The 27,040-nt window shown below is 49.0% G+C and overlaps 1 protein-coding gene across 6 annotated transcripts in view; it reads right to left on the reverse strand.

The window, feature by feature from the left end:
* Positions 1–12,114: 12,114 nt before the first annotated feature.
* LOC139054456 (beta-1,3-galactosyltransferase 5-like) overlaps positions 12,115–27,040 on the reverse strand; it is a 52,353-nt gene continuing 37,427 nt past the window's right edge. For all 6 annotated transcript variants that reach the window (XM_070531449.1, XM_070531450.1, XM_070531448.1 and 3 more), the window contains one exon: positions 12,115–16,088. In XM_070531449.1, coding sequence (XP_070387550.1) covers positions 15,089–16,088 — 1,000 coding nt within the window. In that variant the 3' untranslated portion in view covers positions 12,115–15,088. The remainder of the gene's footprint in view (positions 16,089–27,040) is intronic.

Consider the following 27,040-nt stretch of genomic DNA (forward strand, 5'->3'; position numbering starts at 1 on the left):
CGGCGCGCGCTGGAAAGAAAAAAATATACAAAAGCGCGGTGCCTGCTCCGGGCTGAAAAGAAAAAAATATACAAAAGCGCGGCGCCTGCTTCCACGTGACATAGATTGGCCAATGGGGGAGCGGAGGAGGCTGGGGAGACAGGAGGCGTAGAGGAGGACGCGCCAGGGTGAGCGGGGTGTCGGAAAGATCTAAGAATGGCGCTACTTTTGAAAAATTGAGGGGCTTTAAATTTTGTACGTCACAGGCGTCACCTGGCGGAGCATGCGGTAAGGCCCAGTGTATCGCGAAAGGAGCTTCTCTGAAAGTCCGACGTGACGAGAGGGCGACCACAGGAGTGCGAGTGCACCAGGCGAAAACTGTACGTCACGGTGGCGGGCGTTGTACTGACGCTGCTGAGTCACAGAACACCTATAGACGACCGCACGCCAAGTTTCATCCTAGACGCCAGCGCTCGTTTCTCCCCTGGCGGAGCGATTTCATCTCCAACGGGGGTTTCCGTCGCCGCTTCCCTTCGCGGTCGCGCCCGCGTTCAGTTCGCGCTGCGCGCGAAACGTCTCGTTTCCGACGGCGCCTCTTCGGATGACCGGAAATTATTATTGTGTTGTTAACTGTCTCGACAGCAATGTAAACATGAAAAGGTTGATGCCACCAGTGAAATTCTGCCGATTCACAAGAAAATGGTACGAAAGAAGCAGACGACAGACATGGATTACTGCGGTGCGCCGAGCGAAGTAAACATCTGGCAAACGAAGCGAGCTCGTTCATTGATCACTCCTGAGTGTATGACGGTTTCTATATGTAACCCACATGAAATTAATAATTACTCGGTACATAATCCTTTTATTCATATAAAAACTTTAAGTTCAACGAGCGCTTGTCCTGTCTTCTTTCTCGTGTTTCGTTTGTGTGTGCACTGCCCAAGAATGGAAACCACGTCTGTTGTATGCGCTAGCAGTGGCCGAAGTTCACGCGTGCCGAGAAATTGAATATGTGCATGATGCATTGAACATGACCGGAGTTCATTCCCGCTTCACCACTGCGTGCACCGATCGATCGGGTTACTGGACGATACACACCCCTGTCTTGGTCGCGCCGGCATTGCTGAAGCAGGAATGATTTATAATACTTTCAACTTCCGTCTCTTGAGTACTGTTAAAAAATGACCAAGCTGTCTACATTGCTGCCTCTATTCCATATTGTAGGGGACGTACTAGTTAAAGTTGTGTGCGCATGTCGTACTTGTGCTATGCAGCGATATATCTTGTTTATTTCCGCACAGTGTCGATAGAAGTCCGTTGTCGCCATCAGAGACAACACGGATTTGTAGCAAACATAATGTGAGAAACTGCAAAAATGACTTTAGCTCGTAGGTGCCGTATGTATGTGCCGCATCGTATGTGCTGACGATTTTTGCGGCGGCATATACGATGTCGTTTCCAATTACCTGCTCAGCGTCCCTTACATGGTTAAGCAGACGCTGCCCTTTCGCCGCATTGCAGACATAAAAATAATCGTCAAGCGTACCGATCTTCTTAAAGGCAAATATAGCGTGTGCAGTTTGTTTCACACTAAGGAGAAAACTCGGAACGTATTGCGTCGCGATGCGGCAAGCAATGGAGTCTTGCGGCGGCAGCAGCTCGAGCAGGCGCACACGCTTGAGGGGCGGTGTCGTGATCTGCGTCGTCTGCTACGGCGGCGCGCGCTGGCCGCATTTTCGGGAAGCGTGGTACTGTCAGGGGCAGTGCACCGATTTCATCGGTACTGCGGGAACTGAGCTGATATTCTTTACTAAACGTTGTGCGTCGCCACACTCTGATCCTTCATTGGCGATAATGGAATTCCACAAACTTCTTTTGACAACATGGTTCATTTGTTCTTTCGAAAGGCCGGAGTACTGAGCGTGTGCACGTATATTTCTTCACTGTGTGTGCTACCGTAATGAGCAGCGACAAAACGCACCAAGATGTGCGCGCAACGTGCTCAGTCTTTGTTTGACTCGAAAGAAAACAAAGCACTCAACAATGGGAGTCGAACACGGTGAAACAAACGGACACGATTAAATGAACGTTTTAGGTTCAGACAATGAGCTGGAAGTGATTTTTCTCGACAATCATTCGCTACACCAGACAGACCCTGCCCGCCGGTGGGGAATTGGACACGTCACGCTCGGAACTTCAGTTAGTATCTCGTCATGTCCCCAGCGGCAGCGATGACAGCGCTCATCCTGGAAGGCAGTGGAGTGTAGAATGACTTGATCAGGGACGTGTTCATTCGCAGCACGTCTCAGTCGCTGACGATGGTGGATCGAAGCCTATCCTCGGGCGACTGATAGAGGGGATGTTGCGCCAGCGATACTTTCAACGAGCCCCAGACATTTTCAGTGATGTTGGCGCCCGGCGATTGAGGCGGCCGCTCCAAAAGAGTGACCGCGCGCTCTTCTAGCAGTTCTTCCACAGCACGAGCAGTGTGGATCGGCGTCCTATCGCATTAGAATATATAGTCGCCTTCCAGAAACGGGCCGTCAAGAATGTATGGAATCAGTACATCGTCTATGACTGCCATGCAGCGATGAACTTACATTCGAGGCGTATCAGTGGGCGTCGCGCAACGCTTAGCAAAGAATACCGGCTCATTTCACGCAGTAACGATGTGTTCGGCGCCCTGCACCTGACAGTAGAACGTTTCCCAGCGCGCGCCGCCGTAGCAGACGACGCCGTTCAAGATCCCGCCCTTCGAGCATCTGCGCGAGCTGCTGCCGCCGCCTGACTCAAGCGCTCGCCGCATCGCGATGCAATGCGCTTCGAGTTTTCCCCTAAATGTGAAACAGACTGTACACCGCCCTTCGAAGGAAATGTCCACGCGCACACACCGCGCGCGGCACGAAACGTGCCCAAACACGCGCAGTGCAGGAGGCAATCAAGGCGGCGCGAACGAGAGACTGGAGAGGGGTACCACCCGCTAATAGAATTTTGCTTCGCATGCGGCGCTCTCAACGCCGGCGCAGCAGCGCCGCTCTCGGTGCCGTTCTTGTCTATACGGCTGAGTGGTTTGCGAGGCCGTCAGTCGAGTACGGGCAAGCTGGCGTGCATGGTCAGCGAGGGCGATGGCGTCGCGTGCATACTCACTTGTTGAGATCGCAGCAGGATGAAGTGCCGTGTCTAGGGGCAAGGTTGGTTCGCGAGCGTACAGTAGATAACATGGGAGAAAATCAGGCGGTGTCGTGCCGGGAAGAATTATACGCAAATGTGACGTAAGGAAGGGCAATGTGGTGGTCCTTGGAAACGTACTTGGACCGCATATCGGTAAGAGTACGGTTTAACCGCTCTGTCAGGCCACTGGTTTGAGGATGGTATGAGGTAGTCAGCTTGTGTTGAATGGAGCAGGAACGCACAATGTCGGCGATAACTTTCGAGGGGAAGTTACGACCACGGTCAGTAAGCGGCTGTCGCGGGGAGCCATGAAGCAAGATAATGTCACGTAAGAGAAAGTCCGCGACATCAGTAGCGCAACTGGTAGGGAGAGCCCGCGTGATAGCGTATCGGGTGGCGTAATCAGTTGCGACGGCTACCCATTTGTTCCCAGAGGATGACGTGGGAAAGGGACCGTGGAGGTCTAATCCAACACGAAAGAACGGTTCCACAGGGACGGTGATCGGCTGGAGATGACCGGCAGGTAGCACCTGAGGTGTTTTCTGACGCTGGCAGGGATCACAGGCAGCAACATCACGTCGGACGGAGCGAGCGAGACCAGGTAAATAGAAGCGGCGGCGGACGCGGTCGTACGTGCGGGTTACCCCAAGATGTCCTGCAGTGGGTGCGTCATGCATCTCAAAGAGCACAGTCTGTCGTAGATGTTTTGGCTCGACAAGAAGAAGATCAGATCCGTCAGGGAGGAAGTTCATTCGGTGCAGAATGCCGCCCTGGAGGACATATCGGCGAACGGATGCGTCGGTAGGTGTAGAGCGCAGACGCTCGATGAATGCTCGCAGCGATAGGTCTCGGTACTGCTCATCGGCGATGTCGGCGAAGGCAGACACAGAGAAAATGCCGTTGGCGGTACTACTCTCGGCGTCGTCAGGCTCATCTACCGGGTAGAGAGACGGGCAGTCAGCGTCCTTGTGTAGTCGGCCAGATTTGTAGGTGACAGAATACGAATATTTTGGAGGCGTAAGGCTCAGCGACCAAGCCTGCCTGTAGGATCGTTCAGTGAGCATAACCAGCAAAGCGCGTGATGGTCTGCGACAAGGCAAAAGGCCCTGCCATATAAGTATGGGCGGAACTTCGCAACCGCCCAAACTAGGGTCAGACACTCACGCTCAGTGATGGAATAGTTGCGCTCCGCGAGTGAGAGGAGCCTGCTGGCGTAAGCGATAACACGGTCGTGGCCGCGCTGGCGTTGGGCCAGTACTGCACCAATTCCGTGACCGCTGGCATCAGTGCCGACTTCGGTAGGTGCAGAAGCATTGAAATGGGCCAGAACGGGAGGCGTTGTGAGAAGGTCGATTAGATACGAGAATGCAGAGGCCTCGTTATCGCCTCACTGGAAAGGGGCGTCTTTTTTCAAAAGCTCGGTTAGTGGTCGTGCTATGGCCGCGAAATTTTTCACGAAATGGCGGAAGTACGAACAAAGGCCGATGAAGCTGCGCACGTCCTTCACACACTTCGGAACAGGGAAGTGCGTAACAGCATGGATCTTGCCTGGGTTCGGTTGCACTCCGTTCGCGTCAACGAGATGTCCAAGAACGGTAATCTGGCGACGGCCGAATTGGCACTTCGATGCGTTGAGCTGCAGACCGGCTCGACGAAAAACGTCCAGAACTGCTGAGAGGCGCTCGAGGTGCGTAGCGAACGTTGGGGAGAATACTATAACGTCGTCCAAGTAGCACAGGCACGTGGGCCATTTGAAACCGTGAAGAAGGGAGTCCATCATGCGTTCAAAAGTGGCAGGAGCGTTACGTGGACTGAACGGCATCACTTTGAATTGATAAAGAGCGTCGGGTGTTACAAAAGCAGTCTTCTCGAGTTCGAGATCGTCCACGGCAATCTGCCAGTAGCCGGAGCGAAGGTCCATAGAGGAGAAATAGCGAGCACCGTGGAGGCAGTCAAGGGCGTCATCAATCCGACGTAGGGGATACACGTCCTTCTTGGTAACCCTGTTAAGGTGCCGATAATTCACGCAAAAGCGTCATGAGCCATCCTTCTTTTTTATCACCACAACAGGTGACACCCATGGACTACATGACGGTTCAAAAATGTTCATGGCAAGCATTTTGCGAACTTCTGCGTGAATAACTTGATGGTCAGCCGATGGCACTCGATACGGGCGGCGATGAATAGGAGGGCCATCGCCGGTATTAATTTTATGTTTAACAGGTGTAGTTTGGGCCAAAGGACGATCGTTGAAGTCAAAAATATTGTGGTAGGAAAACAGAACGCGGTAGAGCTCACGAGCGTGCTCGGACGGCATGTCGGACGCAATCATTTTCTGTAAGTCGGCGATGATACAAGTTGCCGACTGCGATGTTAGAGGAGGATCGGCTGCATTGTCTACTGCAGTAGATGCTACTGAGTGATCCTCGAATGAGCAAAGCTAGGCCAGAGACATCCCACGTGGCAGCTCTTTTGTCGTCAAGCCAAAATTGACCACTGGCAGGCAGACGCAATTCGCCGTAATAGATAAAACGGTATGAGGTACTGCGATCCCGTGTGTAAGTACGACGTCTTGCATAGGAGCCGCGATGTAGTGACCGTCGGGCATTGGTGGGGATGACACTAAGTCAATGTAAGTCAGTGCCGAAGGTGGCAAGCGAAGGAAGTCGACGGAACTGAGGCGACTGGGGAGTGTTTCAGCGGCATCCAGAACAGGCAGGTCAAGGCGGAGAGTACCGGCGGAACAACCGATGAGAGCAGAATGTGCGGAGAGGAAGTCTAAGCCGAGCATGATGTGGGGACAGTGGGCGATGACGGTGAATAGTACGACAGTGGAGCGATCGGCGAAGGAGACGCGGGCGATGCACATACCAATTACGAGGGCTGTTCCGCCATCCACTTAAAAAGTTTGCACCCTTTGGAGTGTATATTTGTCCCACAACAATAATCGTCAACTGCCTTGCTTGCGTTTCCTTTCTTGAAAACTCTGCGCTCGCTACTTTCCTGTCGAGAATGCTGCGTCCATAGAGTTTCTCACTACATTACCTAGAGGGAAATCTGGCGCTGCTGCGCTGTGGTATGCATGGGAATGCCGGTATATTGTGGATTCGGATTGGCATCGTTCTCGTAGAGACAGGACACCTTCAAGACGCGCTTAGCAAGTACCGTTCGGTCTGTCACAATGATTCATTTTCTACTAGAACAGCACGTGAAAAGCTGTTTTAGCTTTATTATTACGCAAAAACATGTTTTGTTTAACTGTGAGAACTTGTTATTGCATGTACGACTATATGTTACGCAATAAGTATCAGCGGGCCGCTAAAGTTGGAAGACAGACGACAAGGTTCGCGCTCGCTTTGAAACACTTGGTCGTCTGTTCTTGCTTTTCTTCGCTTGGTCATGCATTGTGGGTGAGTAAAGATGTAATATGCGTGAATGGAAACATTTTATGAAGATTTTACTTTGAGAACGCGTTATTTGCGTAGCCATATCCGCGTTTTAGACGAAGCCTCTTACAACACCAGCCAACACGAGCCTCGCAGACACATATACAGTCATTCCCATGACGGCACGGTGCCCCCTTAAGAAGCTCCTATAGACGGTGGTGCCAGATTACCCTCTAGGTGTTATAGTGAGAAACTCTATGCTCGCGGACACATATACCGTCATTCCCATGACGGCACGGTGCCCCCTTAAACTCCCATAGACGGTAGCGCCAGATTACCCTCTAGGTGTTATAGTGAGAAACTCTATGGCTGCGTCACACTGATCACGCGGATGCCGTTCGTGACCGGGAAGTGCCGGGGAGTAAAGGAAACGCGGGCAAAACAGATGACGATTATTGTTGTGGGACAAATATACACCTCAAAGGGTGCAACTGTTTTTAGAGTGATCGGTGACACAGACGGTGTCCCTCTGCAAGCCAGTAGACGAGCGGACTAGCTGCAGCACATCGGGCTGCCGCTATCCGATCGGCGCCAGGATTTGCGCAATTGCAGCCGTCACTTTACAGAATAGCGTTTCGCGAGTCCGGTATTAGGGTAAACGCAAGCGCAAGGAGACAGGGCCTAGCCGTGTCCCCTTGCGTGTCGTTTTAAGGGGATGAACAGAAGCGCAAATGTGAATGGTCTGCACGGTGCAGCCACCTGGTGGCATAGAGCTCAACCACACACAGTAGCAGTAACAAAATGTATTCTTTGCTGCTGGTGTAAATTTTTCGCAGGAGTGTAATCGTTAACACGTTGTTTTTGTAATGTTTTACACTAGTTTATAGCAATATTAGCTCTATCTTTGGCTGTTTAAGCCCTGCGCCAACAGGTGGCTGGATCGTGGAGGATCAGGCACCTAACGTACGTCTAGGCTAAAGTTCCTTCATCAGCTTGAGTTTATGCATCCCCCCTCCACCGTTCCGTCGTAAAGTTCAGCTATGTGTGATTACCGAAATACCAGACACGTTCGGCGCTACGACAGAATGCTCGCAACGCAAGCTGCTTCGATAGCTCTCGCTTGGGGTCGACGGCCAAGCGGCTAGCGGAGAGGTTTCGCGCGGGCGGGATCCAAAACAATCGGAAGTGGACGATGTGACCTCGCGTCGTGACGCAGAACCACTGAAGGCGGAGCTTAGCCCCGATCGTTCGGCGAACGAGGTGAGGAGGAAAAGCATGGCTAGGGAGGAGGGTAACTTAATTTGTAATCGCTTGTAGCTCCAATAACACGTAACGTTTCACTTAAATTGTGGTGCGACTGTTCTACTTAAACTGTACCCTACGCGTCTACAAAATTTGTCCGAACCGTTTCAGGGGCCTTTAATGTGCAAGTAAATCAAAGTACACCGGTGTTTTCGCATTCCCCCCATTTAAACAAGGCGCCGTTGGCCGGGATTCGACCCCGCGACCTCGTGCTTAGCAGCCAAACACCATAGCCACTAATCTACCACGGTGGGTAAGGAATGTTGACAGTTCGAGGAAGGTGTCAGTCGGCACGAAACAATTTCTTTGCATCCTAATGGCGTGAGAATCAGTAACAGCCGTCGAAGCATGACACCGTAGAGTGCATTGTATTTAATGTGATGGAGTCCCCATCACAAATTTCAGACTCGAATCACCTTCGTAAGGTTCGTAACAATGCAACACAAGACACAGACAAAAGGAAGGTAAAAACGACAACACAGCGCCGTGTGGTCGTTTTAAAGCGAAGCTTTCTTTGCCTTTTCCTTCGACTTTCCCACTGCTGCTGCTGCCGTGGCTGCTGTGGTTGCTGCTGTCCGGTACACCGCGTCGGGAGATTGTTCGGAGCCTGTGTATACATGGAAGGAGCGTGGCAGAGAAGAGACACGAGGAACACGTCTGGACCGCACCGCGTCGAATGTGCACAATGCCCTCTGGAGCTCCCGCGTCGTCGCCACATTAGCCTCTTGACAGCTGTAATTAACCACGACTCCTGAAAGCGCTTACCTTTCTACCAACGTGCAAGTCCAGAGGGAAGCTAAATAGAATGTAAGAGAGGAGGGGGAGAGAAGGCAATGAATGGCTACAACCTACCGAGGCAAAACGAGTGAATAGAGTTTTAGAATAGGGGCCCCAATAGTTTGTGGCCCCAAAGATCTTTGTGGGTGTTAGCATTGGGGAACGCAGGAGTAAATATAAACAGTCATGTGCAACTCCATGATGCCCTGGTGGCAGGCCACCATGGCCTGCCACACAGGCATGACCACGCTGATTCATTCGGATCGGCACATACCATTTTGTGCGTCGTTATGTCACCACATACTGCCAAAGCTTGAAAATCCGTCCATCTAGCCTGACTGTCTTTCTTGATATATCATGCGAGTGTTGTCATTCAGCTATTTTCAACTCACTCGGCTCTTTCACTCAGTTTATTTCCGCAAAATACCTGTTTATCACTGTAGTTACCAAATACGCCCAACAGTACGCTACCAATAAAGCCTTTCTGGCCACTTGAGAAACTGAAGTCGCATGCTTTCTACAACACGTAATTGTCATCCAATATGGCGATCCTCGAGTACTTTTCGCGGGCTTAGCTCACCACTTTCCCTCCAATGCCATCGCTTAGACTATTCACTCGTGCTAAACACAAAATAATCGCGCAGCTACCTTAATGAAGTATCAATTGCACGCTGGTCAAGATGCTGTCGATGTACATTTCCGCTGATCACCGGGACAGGAACGTGGCCCTGTCTTTGGTGACATTCGCGCGCAACTCCTCACTCTACACCGCTTGTTATTCATCATGCCTTTTTTTTTTTTTGTCGACAGGAATACACTACTTCCTCTTAATATACTTTCGGCTTTAGATGCGGGTGCTGAGAAGACTTTAGATGCTCGTGGTGATGTGCCCTGACTGATGACACAAGCAAACTCCCTCGTACCCACTTATCTGCATACCAACAGGACCAAACATTTTGATGTGGCAGCCACACCTGATCGCCTGCTCATCACCAGAACTGGCTGTGCTTCTCAGTTGACCTAGCTGCGCCCAACATTCTGCGCCCTGTACCTATGTACGTGTTGCAAGCCTGGGCCTTGCTGTGCTTACTTTACCCATACTACGAACCAATACAGTACATGACTTTCTTGTGTTTTGGTTGATTAGCACCTCTCTATCGCCAGCAACTACACTTTAAGATATTGCACAAAATAAATAGACGTCCAACTTTCAAGCGCACAAACGGATACGCACTGTAGGACCCAGTAACGCGTCTGTTATTCTTTTTTTTGTTCGCTTTTTCACCGGTGTAAATCACTCGAGTGTAACTTGGAGATTGTCGGATGTTTTACTCATGCGTCATTCTTTGAGAAGGCTCTCATCGGAGCAGCAATTACTTTTTCAATATAGTGAAGCAAGATAATATACAGCTCATACGCAATAAACTTGTAAGAGATTATAAAAATCTCTCAAGGTTAATATATTATAATGTGATTTGAAACCATAACATAGGCTGCTGGCACGAGACTGAATTAACACACCGATTATAATGCTATACCTAATGGCTTAGAAGAACTATTATTTTGCTCAAATTTGTTGCCTGAATTCCAAAGTCACACCTGAAGAACACCTGAACAGTCACACCTGAAGCTGTCGCTTCAGGTGTGACTGTTCATTCTTTTGTACACAAATCAATTTCAGTATTTCTGTTACATATTTCATGTACTTTTTATTTTTTTGTGTATGTATCCACTTTGTGTACCATGCTTGCCCTGTGTGCTTGAGTGTTTTGTGCACTGGGAATGGGTCGGGGAAGGGGACTGACACTTAGTCAGGCATTCGTGCCTTTTTGTCCGCCTCTTTGACAGAGATTCTTTGTATTTTATTTCTGTCAAAATAAACATTCATTCAATCATTCATTCATTCAAAGTGCATAAAATGCACAAAACACCAGTGTGCTGTGTCCCAACTTCAACGCCAGTCTTTCCTGCATAACATTGGTTATGTTTCAGCTGTTCGCAGATTTATTCTTTACCAGAGAAGAAACTGTGGAAAACTTGGTATACATGGAATCTATAATACAAAATACACTGTGCAGTTAATCTTGATAGACTTCCTGCATGCTGCAGGGTAGCAAGCATATTTATAAGGCGTTTCCGATTCATTTTAAACAGCGCCAAAAATTACACGGACAAGGAAGACCACAGGACCAGCGCTGACTGCCAACATCTTTAGTAAAGCCTGCACAAATATATACTATTCGCAACGGGCTGAAAGAGAGAAAGGAAAAAAGGGAAGGTGTCATTGTCAATCAACTCCTGCTGCGAATGCGTCACAAACGTAAAACTATAGCAACCTGAGCGTGGCTTTGCCTCGCCTGGAACCGCCATAGCAGTACGAATGCGCCAGTCGGCAACAATCCACTTGGGGCTCAACACCACAGCAAGGGTGCCGCACTTACCACCGTTGTTGTTACAGGCAGCGGTTACCTTGGCGATGTGTTATGGGCTGCTCAGCTCCAGCCAACTGTCTCCGGATGACGCCGCTCCAGAATGGCCTTCCTTGGTGTGCCCATCGACGCGCAGTTCCTCCCGGATCCACTCCTGCGGCAACTTTCAGTCTTCGCCTGGTCTGCCTCATGCGGAGCCGTTTCGCTCATGCTGGCAGTTTTCCAACGCTGCCTCTTGGGCTAAGTCAACTACAGATTGCCTGGAGCCATTTCTAGAAGAAACCGTCTTTTTGACTGTCAACCTGAGCGTGGCTTTGCCTCGCCTGGAACCGCCACAGCAGTACAAATGTGCCAGTCGGCAACAATCCACTTGGGGCTCGACACCGCAGCAAGGATGCCGCACTTACCACCGCTGTTGTTACAGGTAAGTTACCTGGAAGTAGCACCTTGTATTAGGTCTAGTAATTAGCTTTATTGCAGCGTCGTGCCCACCATCATTATTTGATACATTGAACCAATGTTTGTCTATTTTAAATCGCTTATGCTCTTTCTTGTCTAGTCTGCTGCTTATGCTTTCTGGCAATGTGGAAAGTAATCCAGGCCCTATGAGCAAGGCGGAAGCAGATGCCTTTCCCTCAGCCATAGAAAAAATTTCTAAACTTGAGGAGAGGCAGGTTAATTTACTTGCCGAATTGACACTATGCAAGGAGAGGTGTGCGGCCGCCGAGAATGAAATTAAGCTCCTAAATGCCAGAATTGCAGCTTTGGAAACATGCAACATATCCGAACAGCAAACATGCGATGCTGTCACAACTGCAACTAACTTGCGCAGTGTTACTGACCAGTTGTCTAGCATTTCATCTAGGTGTGATAGCGCTGAAAATCGGATGCGACGCTCTAACTTTTTGTTTTTTTGGAATTGATGACGCCCCTAACGAAGATTAGGCTGCATCCAAACAAAAACTAATAAAGTTATGCTCAGAGAAGCTTCAAATTACTGTAACAAATAACCATAAATACTTTGTTTAGCGCAATACAACGAACACAAGAAAGGCGACAGGACAAGGCGCTACTCTCAAGTGACATTTTATTGCGTCACTCCTTTATAGACAGCAGAAACTAGAGGAACATGCGCAGTGAGCACCATGTGCAGGAACCATCAACATCCGATCACAAGACCGCACTCATGCGACATAATCTAAAAAACCATATTCAGCACTGTACAAGTTTAAAGAAGGCACACTAATGCACTGCGACCCTAACGACTGTATGAAGAATGCTCCCGATAACTCTCGGGCAGTGGTATCACGGCTCTTTTTCAAAATCGTGGTATCATGAAACATGGGTTTGCATTTGCATATTTTACAATGTTGAGCCAAATGGGAACCTGTGCCTATTGGTATGGATCACTCACATTCTCTAAGGCGCTCGTTAACACAGTGGCCTGACTGCCCTACATACTTTGCCACATGACAACGGAATCTTATAAACCACACCGAGGCTGCAATTTACAAACTTCGCATGGTTCTTTTCACAATCTGGTTTTTTACTTGTTTTAGAAATACGGCTGCACAACATTGACAGTTTCTGAGGAGCAGAAAACACTACCTGAATTTGGTATCTAGTGGCGACATTCTTTGGATTGTGAGCCACTCTATGGCAATATGGCACAACTTCAGGCCTCTTCTTTTGAGTACTACAGTTACTTTTGTGCCACTTGCCTTTCAGTTTTTGAAGCAATACCTCCGAGACTGACATCACCACCACACTTGGGTATTCCGCAGCCTGTAGCCTATTTAACCGTGCAGTGAAACTCTGGTGCGCAGAGTGATGACAAGATTTCATTAACGAAGATTCTAGACACATCAAAGCAATGGCGCATTTCACAATCTTGAGTATGCAGACACGTAAGGTAAAGGTTCCTTACATGCACGTGGAGAGTACATCCAGCAGATGTGACCTGCTTGTAAGGATAGCTGCAAATCTAAAAACTGGAGTTTACCGTCCCTAGATAGCTCATGTGTGAAAGTTCTACAGAGGTTCCACAGCTACCCTAATTCTACACAAGAAAAAGGGTCATAAAGGAAGGTATAAGGGGTCAGACAGGGAGACACAATCTCTCCAATGCTATTCACTGCGTGCTTAAAAGTATTTAAGCTATTAAACTGAGAAGGCTTAGGAGTAAAGATAGACGGCGAATATCTAAGCAACCTATGGTTTGCCGTTGACATTGTTCTTTTGAGCAACAATGCAGACGAGTTACAACAAATGATTGAGGACATAAACAGAGTGTAAGAGTGGGGTTGAAGATTAATACGCAGAAGACAAAGATAATGATGAATAGCCAGGCAAGGGAACAAGAGTTCAGGATAGCCAGTCAGCCTCTAGAGTCTGTCAAGTACATTTGCCTAGGTCAACTAATCACAGGGAACCCTGATCATGAGAAGGAAATTCACAGAATAAAAATGGCTTGGATCACATACAGCAGACATTGCCAGCTCCTGACGGGGAGCTTACCATTATCATTGAAAAGGAAGGTGTACAATCAGTGCATTTTACCAGTACTGACATATGGGGCAGAGACTTGGAGACTGACAAAGAAGCTTGAGACCACGTTAAGTACCGCACGAAGAGCAATGAAATGAAGATTGCTAGGCATAACGTTGAGACAGAAAGAGAGCGGTTTGGATCAGAGAGCAAACGGGTATAGACGATATTCTAACTGACATCAAGAGGAAGAAATGGAGCTGGGCAGCTCATGTAATGCGCCGGTTAGATAACTGTTGGACCATTAGGGTTACAGAATGGATACCAAAGAAAGGAAAACGCAATCGAGGACGACAAAAGACTAGGTGGAGCGATGAACTTAGGAAATTCACGGGCGCTAGTTGGAATCCGTTGCCGCAGGACAGCGGTAATTGGAGATCGCAGGGAGAGGCCTTCGTCCTGCAGTGTACACCCGTGACAGAAAGTATACGGACCACGGGAGTGCGTGCCAAATTGCATCGACGCGGTGCCTGCTGTCGAGAGGGCCACTAGAGCAGCGGTGCGCATACGCGTCTCATCATATCTGCTGGCCTGACATGTAGCTTTGCCTGACGTGGTTATGGTGCTCATAGACTGAACGTCCACTGGGCGTCGTTTTCCCTGCTCCGTCGCATGTGAGCCATTCTCTTACGCAGCGGCTGTGGCTGGGATGGCCCTCTTGATGGCGCGTCGATGCAGTTCGGCACAGGATGATGATGGCTGAACAGGCTGATGATGATGATGAGGAGGCAAAAGACAAACGAGGCGTACAAAAAACAAAGTTCACAAGAAGGGTTCAGAAACTTTGGCAACGGGAATTATTCGTGTTCTTTTCCCTTTTATTAAAACATGGGTAGGACATTAGGCAATAAAATAACAAGAGCTGGGTGGAGCAACCCACCGCCCTGTACCAAAGGGGAGCTCATAAAATGCACCCAGGAGTGACGCAGTGGGGGCACAAATGGTGCGACATGACTGCTCTCCAATAAAAACCTGCGCGCTCACTTCGGCGGTCCTCTTTCTCGCAGCGGAAAAAAAAATATGCATGGCTCTGCTATCGCAAACACCAGAGACCGGCAGAGCTGGGGGAAGCCCAGCAAAAGTTAGACTAAACGTGCGGTTTGGCACTACTTTACTGGCCTTCACCCCAGGTCTCTGGTGTTTGCAGTCACACAATTTTTTTTTATGTATTGTGTTGCGCTCGTCGATTTCGAGCATCACAGCATAGTGACGTGCCGAAGGTCATTAGGCACTGGATTACCTGTTCTGTAACCTGAGTTGACGTTGGTTGTTGTGCACCCGTTTAAAAAAAAGCGTGGAATACCAGTGACGGCAATGACCTCTCATCTGCGGCAATGCGAGCTGCCCATGAGTGAGCAGCCTGCGTGGTTTTAATAAAGAACTGTTACGAAAGTGCAATGAATGTTGACATGATGCACACTTTTTTTCCTCTTCGCAGTCCTAAAATTACATCCTGTGTTGGTTTTCTAGAGCTGGCAGAGAAACACCAATTCCAAGTCAGGCTTTATTCTGCTTAGCGTCAACGTTCTGCCTAGTGCGCTGCCAGAGGCGGTACACGAGCTCGGTGTCCAGGTCGGGGTGCCCCAGCAGCGGCGGGCCGCCGTCACGTAGCCAGGCACGGGCGTCGCGGGCATCGCGCGCCAAGCGCGGCCCAAGGTCAACGTGCTCGATGCCCAGGCGCTGCGCCAGGATGCCCGTGACAAGCACGTCGTCGACCCAAAAGTAGGGAACGTCGGCCGAGGCCCGGTACAGCTCACGCACCACGTCGGGCGACATGAAGATGGCCCAACCGGAGCAGTAGGGCGGGTAGCGGTGCGGCCGGTACTCGCGGAAGCTGACGCGCCACTTGCTGCGCTGGCTGCGCTTCACGTACGGCCGCCGGATGAGGCCGCACATGAGCAACCGAGCCGGGGCACGGGGCTCCAGCTGTGCGCTCACCTGAAACAGGTCCATGAACACGTCGTCGTCCGTCTTGAGCACATAACGCGCCTGGCCACAGCGGCTCGCGACCCACTTGAGCCCCATCACGTGCTTGTACGTCAGGTTGTGGTAGCTGTCCACGAAGTTGCCCATGACCAGGTCGCCGTGCGCGGCGCTCTCGGCGCGCAGGGCGCCCTCCAGGCCGGCCGCCTGGCCCACGAGGAAGACGAGCGCCATGGCGCGCGCCGTGGCCGCGGCCAGGGCGCTCGCGTTGCCCCACGTCTCGCGAATGGCGCGCCGCCGGCCGAAGTGCGCCGGCGCAGAGTGCACGAACACGGCCAAAAACAGGTCGCGATGGCTGCGGCAGCGGCTGCTGTCCAGCACAAACGCAAAGTCGCGCCGGTCCACAAGCCGGCCGGGCTCGTCCGACACGTTGGCCGCCACTCCGCGCGGACCGGGCTCCTGCGGCGGCGGCGGGGGCGACGACCAGCGAGACCACACGGCCACCGACGCCAGCAGCAGCAGCAGCAGGCCCGAGCGCCGCTCCCGTACTACGCGCGGAGCAAGCATGCTCCTCCTGAAACAAAACATCACCATGCGTGTCGTGGCCGAGTGCGCAGGCTCCCGATTTCCATTCGCAACAGGGCGGCTAGCCTCTGATCCAGGCACGTACCCAGGATTTCTTTTCGGGGGAGGCGTACCTTTACTAGTACAAATATGAATAACGCCCGCCATTCACCACAAAGACGCATAAACCCGCAAAAAATAACTGAAATAAGGTGAATCTCACAGGTATCCCTGTGAGATACTTCTCCTTTACTTGGCAAACAAGGAACCACATCAAATGGACTCGCGCGGGAAAGAAGCGCAGGAAGAACACTGCCAAGAACAAGTAAACAAGCGGAAGTGTAAAATTAAGATTTCTAGAGTAGCATACAACTTTTAAAAAAAACAGCAGTTCGCAACCAAGGCACACTAACCACGCGGGGTTATTTTACTCCTCCAGCCAATCACAGAACCAAACATCGTCTTGTTGCCTTTTCAAAATGGTGTACTTGATAGCTCCGGAGCGTCTGCTATTCTTGAAGACGCGTTTTCATCGACGGAAGCAATGAGGTGTGCAACAGAGTGTATACAAAGTGTATGGAGTCTGAACATTTCATTCTTCGAAAGTCTACCTGCCGTGGTTGCTTAGTAGCTATGGCGTTGGGCTGCTAAGTTGAGGTAGCAGGATCGAATCCCGGACACGGCAGCCGCATTTTTGATGGGGGCGAAATGCGAAAACACCCGTGTACTTAGATTTAGGCGCACATTAAAGAACCATTAAAGCGCTTGTCCTTGTCTGTCTTCCTTGTGTCCGTGGTTTTATTGGCGCTAAGCTACTACTTCAAACTATGGACGACCAACTAGCCCAACAGTCAACTCTTCTTTAAAGAACCCCAGTTGGTCCAAATTTCCGGAGTGCCCCACCAAGGCGTGCCTCATAATCCGATTGTTGTGTTGGCATGTAAAACTCCATAATTGATTAAATATTCTAAAGTCTGCGATACAGTTCATTTCATTGCTCAACCCGTTTTACTCATAAATTTCATTGCAAACTCAAGTGAAACTTGACAATAAATAGTTGCAGCGATGCAAGCATTTTATTTCAGTTCAATAAAGAATTAGGTTTTCGTCATGCCACTACACTGGGCGAGGGAAAACGTAAAAAATTACGCGCTAATAATTTCATTTTTGTGGTTACCGCCTTATTTGGGTAGAAGAAGAAGAAACTTTGGGAAAGAATAGTCCGGCAGTTCTTGATGTGGTGGCCTCAGGTGACGGCTCGAATTTCTTGGACTCGAGCGGCATCTTCGGCTTGCCGGACGGCCCAGAGCTGGTCTTCCAGCTCTGAACTTCTGATAGCCGCCTCCCAGCGGCGGCGACGCCTACGGAGAAGGTCCCCGGCGGCTCCCGCATCCGGGGCGGCGTCGGGAAGAACGGAGCTCGAGACTTCTACCAGAGTCCTTCCATGTTTTTCTGGTCACGAAACTCCGCCGTCACTCTATGGGAGAGGTTCATATACTGCCCAAAGGTGCCGCGACGCGGCGCCACTGTGCCACAGAGGGCATCGTTCGCGTACCGAAATGTGTGCGCAGTGCGAGGCGAGCTGACTGATCGGGTGCGTTCTGTGCATGTGCTGTGCTATTTTTCGTGTGTTGGGCTGTTTGGTTGAAGTGGTGGGGTGGGACAACGATGCCGAACACGTGTTGCGTGCCTGGGTGCCGTTCCGGCTACAAGGAGCAGCGCGAGAAATGGAAGCGGGCCATACCGCGGCAGGAAAGTGGCGGTTTTAATTTCGAATCGAAGTACACACGTGTGTGCGCGGAACACTTTGACGCCTCGGACATCGTCACTGCGTACAATTTCAACATAAACGGCGACGACGTGTCCCTGGAGCGTGAGAAGCCGACGCTGAACACATTTGCTTTATGCTTTGTTGCAACCTCAATTTGTGTTATACCAGGATAGAGTAGTTCACAGCAATAGCGCCCTTACCCCGACCATCTATGAAAGGTATAGCATTAGAATTCCTTTAAATGCAAGTGTTAAAACAGAATAATATGCATTGTTTTATTTTCCATTGTCCTTTAGTCTTGGCTATTGATGGGCTACAATTCTTCAATTGCACGTACCTTTAAGTCTATAAGCTGCTATGAGTAAGAAGGTTATTAGCACACTGTTAGCTACATTTGTATTGTGATTTGCTGAGCAAGTTTTGTGTGCATGTTCAAGTAACAGCTGAAGAAGTGGAAAGGTGGCATCTCTAACAAGCCATTTAAAAAAAATTGCTGTATTTGTGATGCGGCTACTTGTGTTCGTTTGAGAGTTCTTTAGCCGTGTGTTATGAAATGCTTATGCTTTACACTTTCTTGTTTATAGAAACAATCGACTATGCATTCTGTACTTATTACCATTCGTTTGCTGGTGTTTGTTTCCTGCCTCCCAATGCATACCTCTCACGTTTGATCTTATTTCTTTATGTGTATTATATCAGTGTCATGCTTTTAACAAACTTCTTGCATTGTGAATGGTGGACCATTTATGACCGGACGCCTCTTTGCTATCTGTATTTCGCTCCGCTTATTTTACATAATAAATAAATGATCGTGCTTGTATTTTGTTTTTGCACCAACACGTTTTATTTCTTTTCTTAATCGAATTATAAAGCTTTTTTTTCATTTTTTGACCATAAGAATATCAGGACCGGTGATTGCAACACTAACATATTGTAAATAGTTGCGAATTAAGAACCAAAATACCTAGTCTCGTCGTTTCTGCGTCGAAACCACGAGCAGTGTGAATAATTGCTGGGCTTACTGACGCTTCTAAACGACTGCTTGCTAAGGCAATTGCCTAATTACAGCTAGTTTCAACTTTGCAGGTCCTAACACTTCAGGTTTGCCTTAATCCGTTGTTAAAAGCTGCACCGAAGACATTTAGTAGCGAAGTTCGTCTTGCATTAATTCTACCTAAATCTTATTCAGAAATGGCATCGCTTTGCAAGAAATCTTAAGCGCATGGAGCAGCTCAGTTCGCTTTTCTTTGTCATTAAGTATTCTACGGTAGCAGCCCTTTGCAATAGCAATTTCATTCTTTTGATCTCGTTATAAGATACTGCCCACAGAGTCCTTCTATGCCACAGTTTAACAGAAACTAAACAGCTGTGCTCGGCGAACAATCTGGCGCTATGCACACCGGAGAATCGGCGCTTACTCCTCTGGTGATAAGTGGGACCACTGGCGTTTTGTTGCGAATGCGCGGTGTTTAATTTACGGCAAATATTAAAAAGCGTAGCCCACCGAAGCGTTGAGGCGAACGGCGATGACGAAGAAATCCGGACCGGGACCGCCCGGCCGTGTACAGCGGACGCACTTCGACGGGGGCGAAATGCAAAACACCCGTTTATTTAAATTTAGTTGCATTTTAAAAGATCCCAGGTGGTGAAAACTAATCCCGAGTCCCCCACTACGGCGTGCCTCATAATCGTATCGCGGTTCTGGCTCTTAAAATTCCAGATCTTTCTTTTTCTTTTTTGGTCTGAGACCGCCGCAAGCTCCATGTTATGAGCGGCTTTTTTTTTCGTCCCGTGCGCTCATATCATAGCAGAAGACACGCTCAGGCAGTAATTTAATTATATTCAATGTTAAAAATAGTTACGTGAAACTAAAGCGATCGTTGAGGAAGTTGAGAAAGCTAGAATACCGAGGCTGCCCCACACACAACCACAGCGGTAGCGGCGTTCGCATGCCCTCTCATGCACGGTTGCGCCTCTAGCGGCGGGCGCTGGCGCTATATGAAACTGAGGCGGCAGTTTCGTGACCAGAAAAAACATGGAAGGACTCTGCTTCTACTCTGGCAACAGCCGCGATTATGGACGCGGCGCCAACGGAGCTGCTTTGATTACCGTTGTTTCCGGTACACTCCCAGAGCATGTGTCGCAGCGTTGCTCTGCGTCCGCATGTTTTACACGCGTCTGTTGGGTACAAACGCGGATAGCAGTGGTGTAAGATAGCGGGGCTAGGGTAGGTGTGTGTCTGGAGCAAGCGTAACGTCACGGCCTCGTTCCTGTTCAGTTTTTCGTGCGGTGGCGGGAATCTGCGTCTTTCGAGTCTGTAGTGTTGGGTGAGGTCTCTGAACGTGGTTAGGCGATCGCCCCACGCCCAGTGTTTTTCTTGTTGCTGTGTTTCTGTTGTAGTGTCCCGATCCGGCAGATCCGATGCCCCGCTCTCGGGGGCGGAGGCGGCCACATAATCAGCGGCGGCTCGGCGTGTGAGACCTCGAGCCGTGGCTCGAGAAAACGAGAAAAGTTTGAAGTACGAATTATTTGCCGCGTCGCAAAATAACAGTGGCTGGCAGTTACGAGGGCGCAGGCAGAGCTTCACTGCAGACTTAAGTTTTATCCGACTATATTAGCCTAGACTTTGTGGGGATGCGCGACTCTCACGCGTCTCCTGTAATCCGGCTTCGCCGCGTGGCCTGGCGCCCGCGGCGGTGGTGGTTGAGGCGCAGTACGAGAGAGGGCGCGAGTGTTGCGCTGCTAACGCCGCCGAAAGGCGGGGTTACTTGGGCGTCGAAAGACAAGGCGCTTGCTCTTTGGTTCGGGACAGCAAGCAGTGCGGACGTGCCGTGCCGCGCGTGCGCCGATCCATGCTTCTGCGAGCGTCTCGCGTGGCCGCCTTCGAACGCGCCACTGTTCGCGTGACCGTACACGCGAACGACCAGGCGGTGGGATCCAGCATGGGGCGAACATATTCGCTCGGCGAGTCGGACTTCCTAGATTTGTCGCGCGCCCATTGGCATGTTTTGTGGATAGCAACTCGGCTAGCAGGCATTGATCTATGAAAGGTGCAATAATTGCCCTTGTGATTGTTTGCACTACTGTGTTGTCGTTCCTTTGTCCCAGAGCACGGAGGAGAACCCCACAACTTAGACTCATTACACTAGTTGTATCCGACTATAGTAGCGTTTTTTGAATTAGCTCTGGAAGAATTATAGAGATCTATATATTTGCGAGGGATTATAATATCTTCACGAGTTGCAGCGGTGGCGTAGAGATAGAACATCCGCCTCGCGTGCAAGAGGACCGTGGTGCGAATCCTGGTGCAGCGCAATTTTCCACCGGATTAAAAAAAAATCCGCGAGTTGATAAAATTGCATAAACAGGCCTGGAGTGTGATCTGATCATGGTTACCAGAACCAGTAATGCACTCCCTCACCAGAGCAGGATTGGCCACCCTTGTGCAGTACATGGCTACAACCTCCTATATGAACACAACAATCAAACCACAGCCCTCAGTCCCCAGCAGCTGTGAAGCAACTGACCACGGTGGCGGTCAGGCCTGCGACGCAGCAGAGGGTGCCAAGAATCCCTGGCTCCGGACAGGCCGCCATTGGAATCTGAACCTGGTAACGTTGAACGCTAGAACGTTATCTAGTGAGGCGAGTCTAACAGTGCTATTGTAGGAATTAGAGGGCAGTAAATGGGAAATAATAGGGTTCAGTTAAGTTAGGACGACGAAAGAAGCATGTACAGTGCTGAAAAGTGGGCACGTCCTGTGCTACCGGGGCTTAGCGGAGAGACGAGAACTAGGAGTCGGATTCCTGATTAATAAGAATATAGCTGGTAACATACAGGAATTCTATAGCATTAACGAGAGGGTGGCAGGTCTTGTTATTAAACTTAATAAGAGGTACAAATTGAAGGTCGTAGAGGTTTACGCCCCTACAACCAGTCATGATGACCATGAAGTCGCAAGCTTCTATGAAGACGTGGAATTGGCGATGGGTAAAAGGCATCCGTCTGAGACGGACGGATGGCGACAGCTAAGTTCTATTTTTATTTCCAATTGCAGTGGCGGGAAATCTGAATGGAGATAGGGCCAGCATAGAAACGAAGGTTGCAGAGAATTGGAGCACTGCAAAGCCAGGCGAACACTTAGCCAAAGTAGGGCGATAAGGTAGGTCGTGGCCAACACATAACAGTTAGGACTAAAGGTTTAATAGTTAGGGCTAAAAGTGCGTTTTTTTGTCCTTTTCTTTCTTTTTTCTTTTTTCCCCTGGATATTGGTTTGGTTATTTTACTAGCTCTCTTTATTCTTTAGAGATTCCCAGTGGTCTTTATTATAGTTAAATTTTTTCCTCGCTTTTACACTGTTAAATAACAGTAGGACAAGAGAATTCATGGGACGACCGGCTAGAAAAGCCAAGGAGGAAGTTGGGGACCTCGTCCAGTGTGAGAGGTGTGAACGATGGTGTTATTTGGATGAAACGACATTCAAAACCGTGGCGGAGGCGGAAGGGAACGGCTTCGTGTGCAGGCTGTGTAAGGTGATTGAGAATTTGGAGAAGCAGCTAAAAAGTGAAATGGCAAGGACAAAGGAGGAACTCGAGAAAGAAAAAACGAACCGCGCAGAGTTTGAGGAAAGGGTCGAGAGGGAGTGGGCCTCAAGAATGGAGGCTGTAGAACGGAAATGGAGTGAGGAGCGAGAAAAAGGGCAGCAATTGGAAAAACAATTGAAAGAGATGAGAGAGAGAGAAGCTGAGAGGGAGGCACAGCAGGAACTGAAGGAAAAGGAAGCAGGAGTATCACCCAGTGGAGCAGAATTGGGGGCGGACACGTTAACGTGGGGACCGCGGGAGACACAGGTACAGAGGGATGAGACGACAGGAGGCAGAGAAGGCGAGGAGGCACGGAAGACCCAGCCGACAGAGACAGGAGGGAGGCAAGATTTGCTTGAAGACAGAAAGGTCTGGGTCGGAAGCTCCAACGTATCGCGAATGCAAACAGCGCTCCTCAGAACAGTGCAGTATGACAGAAGGGTGAAGGTCGAATGCATGCCGGGGGCTCGATTCGAAGCTGTGGCGGAGAGAGCCAAAAGCAAACTGAATGAAAACAGAGAGGGAAGAAACCTGGTAATTTTGCACGCTGGGGTGAATGACGTCCTGCAGAATAGGGGGCGAATGCTGGGCAGACAGATTCAAGAGGGAGTGGCGAAATTAAGGGCGACCTCTGAGGCGGTGCACATTGCCCTGTGTACTGTCCCAGAGGTCAGGGGACAGGGCCCTTTCATTGAAGAACAGGTAGTGACAGCAAATGTAATGATTAGGGAGTTGGGGCGAGCCGTCAGGTGTGATGTGGTGGAGGTGAACAGAATGATTGGGAAGAAACCTGGTAATTTTGCACGCTGGGGTGAATGACGTCCTGCAGAATAGGGGGCGAATGCTGGGCAGACAGATTCAAGAGGGAGTGGCGAAATTAAGGGCGACCTCTGAGGCGGTGCACATTGCCCTGTGTACTGTCCCAGAGGTCAGGGGACAGGGCCCTTTCATTGAAGAACAGGTAGTGACAGCAAATGTAATGATTAGGGAGTTGGGGCGAGCCGTCAGGTGTGATGTGGTGGAGGTGAACAGAATGATTGGGGGGAAAAACTTCCCCCCTTTCGGCCCAGATGGTATTGACTACACTACACCAGTGGGATGGCAGGTAGGAACGAGGGTGGGTCGTAGGGCTCAGGCTTTTTTGCAGGCACGCAGGGCGACCCTGCATGCCAAAACGTAAAAGATGAAGGACAGGGGAGCGGGGGGCAGGACAGGAGCCCAGAGGAGGAAGAGGAAGAAGGCAGTAAATGTGGGTTTCATCAACATGCAGGGGGGAAGAAATCGCATTAAGTGGGACGAAGCAAAGGCAAGTGTTTGATGTAGTAGTTCTGCGGAAACTCGCAAGGTGGAGAGAAGTAATGAATAAAGGGAAAATCAGACATCCACCCGTACGTAGCAATTGCTACAAAGGAAACCCATACGGGTTCCTCGAAAGAAACGCTTCATAGTTGAAGAAAAATTCGTCCTGGTCCGGGACTCGAACCCGGGACCACCGCCTTTCCGGGCAGCCGCTCTACCATCTGAGCTAACCAGGCGGCTAGCAGATGGCAGGGTGAAGTCGCTTCAACTATGAAGCGTTTCTTTCGAGGAACCCGTATGGGTTTCCTTTGTAGCAATTGCTACCTACGGGTGGATGTCTGATTTTCCCTTTATTCATATTAGTTATGATATTGCCGGCTTTGTCTAACGCATACATCTGATTCTTGCCTATTCCTAGTTTCTTCTTCACTGCTTTTAGGCTTCCTCCGTTCCTGAGAGCATGTTCAATTTTATCCATATTATACTTCCTTATGTCAGCTGTTCACGCTGGAACCGGCACTGTGTCCACCTGCGAAGCTGGCAGCATCGAGAGCCGTCTCCCGACTGGTTCCTGAAGAAGAATGTGCAAGGTGCGTTTCCGAATGTGTAGATGCTATCGCAAAGGCAAAAACTGCATGTGTGAGTCCCAACCGGTTCAACCTAGTGGCAGGAGACTTGGCTTCTAGAGGGTTACGTGTTCTTACCAAAGAAGGATGTTTTGTTGTCCTACCTGATGGCATGTTTCGTGAAAAAGCTTGTGAAGCTATAGATAAAAATTTCAGGAGAATTGATGTTAAGCCTGCCAAACAAAAACAGCGTGCTATTGAATTACTGCGTTCCCTCAATTTAGAAAACCTATGTGCCTCAGTCAAAAAAGCAAAGGGCCTGCATCTTGAAGTGTTTTTCTCACGTAAAATGCACAAACCTGGATAGCCGTTCAGAGCCATTATCCAGAAACAGCTTTCCTCGTTAAGAATACTAGATCCGTTAGCAATCTGTAATTCTGAGGCTGTTGTACAATATTTGAGAGAAAACAAAACAAAGGGATGCACCGCCTTCGGTGTTGACGTACAAGATTTATTTTACTCGATTCCCCACACAGAGCTGTTAAAAAATGTTAAAGTGTGTATTTGCGAAGATAATGACGAAGTAAAATTTAGAAATGACAGTGGAGCACCTGTGGAAAGCTTTATGGAAATACTATTCTTTTATCTTAGTTCTACGTTTGTCGGTTGGAATGAAGCAATGTATGTGCAAAAATCAGGTAAATGCATAGCTTCCAAGGTAGCGCCAATACTAAGCGACACTTTTCTAGCTCATGTAGACAAAAGTATTCACAGTGTTTTAGGAAGCTTGTCGAAAATTTTCGGATTTGTTGATTTTTTGGTTATTTTTGATGGGAATGAACATGGCTGTAATGTGGTTAATGTACTAAAAGTGTTCCATGAATGTGGCCTAGGCCTTAAGTTTACCCATGAGATTGCTAAAGAAAATGAACTACAGTTTCTATATCTTTTTCCGCGATTGCTACCCGATCACACATGCTGGATGTACAGCCCTAGATCAAAAAAGCCCATATTACAGTACAAATCAGGACATTCGAAGATTGTAAAAAGCGGAATCGCGGTGTCTTGCCTTCGGGCAGCATTAGTAAAATCTTGTTGCCACCGACTAAAAGAAAGCTTTGCTAATCAGGTAACAAGACTAGCTTCGGAGGGATTCCCGGAACACATAGTCAGAGCAGCCGAAAAGGTAATAAAAATAGTAAAGGGTGTACAACCCACAGATTCAAGGAACAGGCTCAGCACGAACAAAAAACACCTTGCAGTTGTACCTTACGTACATTATTTTTCCCATGGGCTAAAGAATGTTGCCAGCCGGTATGGCGTTGAAGTGGTTTTCAGCGCTCCTAACAAGGTGCAAAAACTGTGCCAAGCTATTTCCAATAAATTAGACAATAGGGTAAAAAAATCCAGCTGCAGCCTAAAAGACGATCGAAAATTCACAAAATGCAGAATAGGTGTTGTGTATCGGCTTCCTTTGACCTGTGTAACATAAACATAGGTCAAACCGGTCGCTGCATAAACACCCGTCTAAAAGAACATGAACGTTCTCTTGGTAAAGAAAATCATTCGCATTTGTCGAACCACTGCAGTCTACGTCATTGTGATCCGATATTTTTTAACACTGACATTTTGTTTTCAGATAAAAATAAACTAACACGTGAAATCACAGAAGCATTTCATATCAAAAAGTGCGCTGAAAGATGCATAAGCCAACCATCGGTTGTAATCACTGAAAATGAATTTGCTTTTTTAAATACTGGTTGAACCTTCTTAATCTGTTTTTAATCTGTTTCTGTTTTACTGACCACTCTTGTTGCACATGCTGGGGTATATGCTGATAGCTGGGGTATATATGTTCTGTATCTTTCCGAAAATAAAATAGTTGTGAGTAAAGTGCTCGTGTGTCCCCCTTCACTGTGTTCTTGTCAATTGTGTGCGCCAAAATATTTTACTATGAATTCGTACCAACTCGCCCAACTATCAGTTCTGCTGCAGACTCCAAACCCCTGCGCGTGCCCCGTAATCCGTCCACAACAGCCCCCAACGCCTCATCCCGTGTCCTACACCACCCGCTTTGGACGCCGGGTATGGTTCACCAATCCTCCTAAACCCCGAGGGTACCTCTCTGGGTGTGATGGTGGTCTGGTGAAATGGTACAGTGCCACTTCTACGTCTGCGCACCGCATCGGCGCTTCTAAAAATGAGCACCGGTGAAGATGAGACCACTCTCGCCAACAGAAGCTAGAAAAACCATGTGTGCACTCCGAAGGGGATCAGTTGCAGTAATGTGTCTCAACTGGAAGCATTAAAGCCATGTTTTCCCACACACTGAAATATGCTCTTCCATCAACTCTAAATAACCATAGTTTAAATTATTTGCTATTAAAAACCTTTCTTATAAAGACCTTAAGAAAATATTTTTGTGATCTTTCTGCAGTTGTCGTGGTAATGTATATAGTTCATATTTCAGTTCTGCTATTATAGAATTCGCTGAAAGTACTAGTTGCAATATCATTATCGAGTTCATTCGTCGGCATGCAACTGCCTCATGTACATACAGGAGATGGGAGCTTTGTCGAGCTGCAATACATTGGCTTTTTTTTCCCACCTCCTCAGCCATGAGTTTGACGTAGTAGTTCTGTGGAAACCCGTAAGGTGGAGAGAAGTAATTAATAAAGGGAAAATCTGACATCCACCGAATCGTAGCAATTGCTACAAAGGAAACCTATTCGGGTTCCTCGAA

The sequence above is a fragment of the Dermacentor albipictus genome, chromosome 1 (assembly GCF_038994185.2).
Source record: "Dermacentor albipictus isolate Rhodes 1998 colony chromosome 1, USDA_Dalb.pri_finalv2, whole genome shotgun sequence".
In the NCBI taxonomy this organism is placed as follows: Eukaryota; Metazoa; Arthropoda; class Arachnida; order Ixodida; family Ixodidae; genus Dermacentor; species Dermacentor albipictus.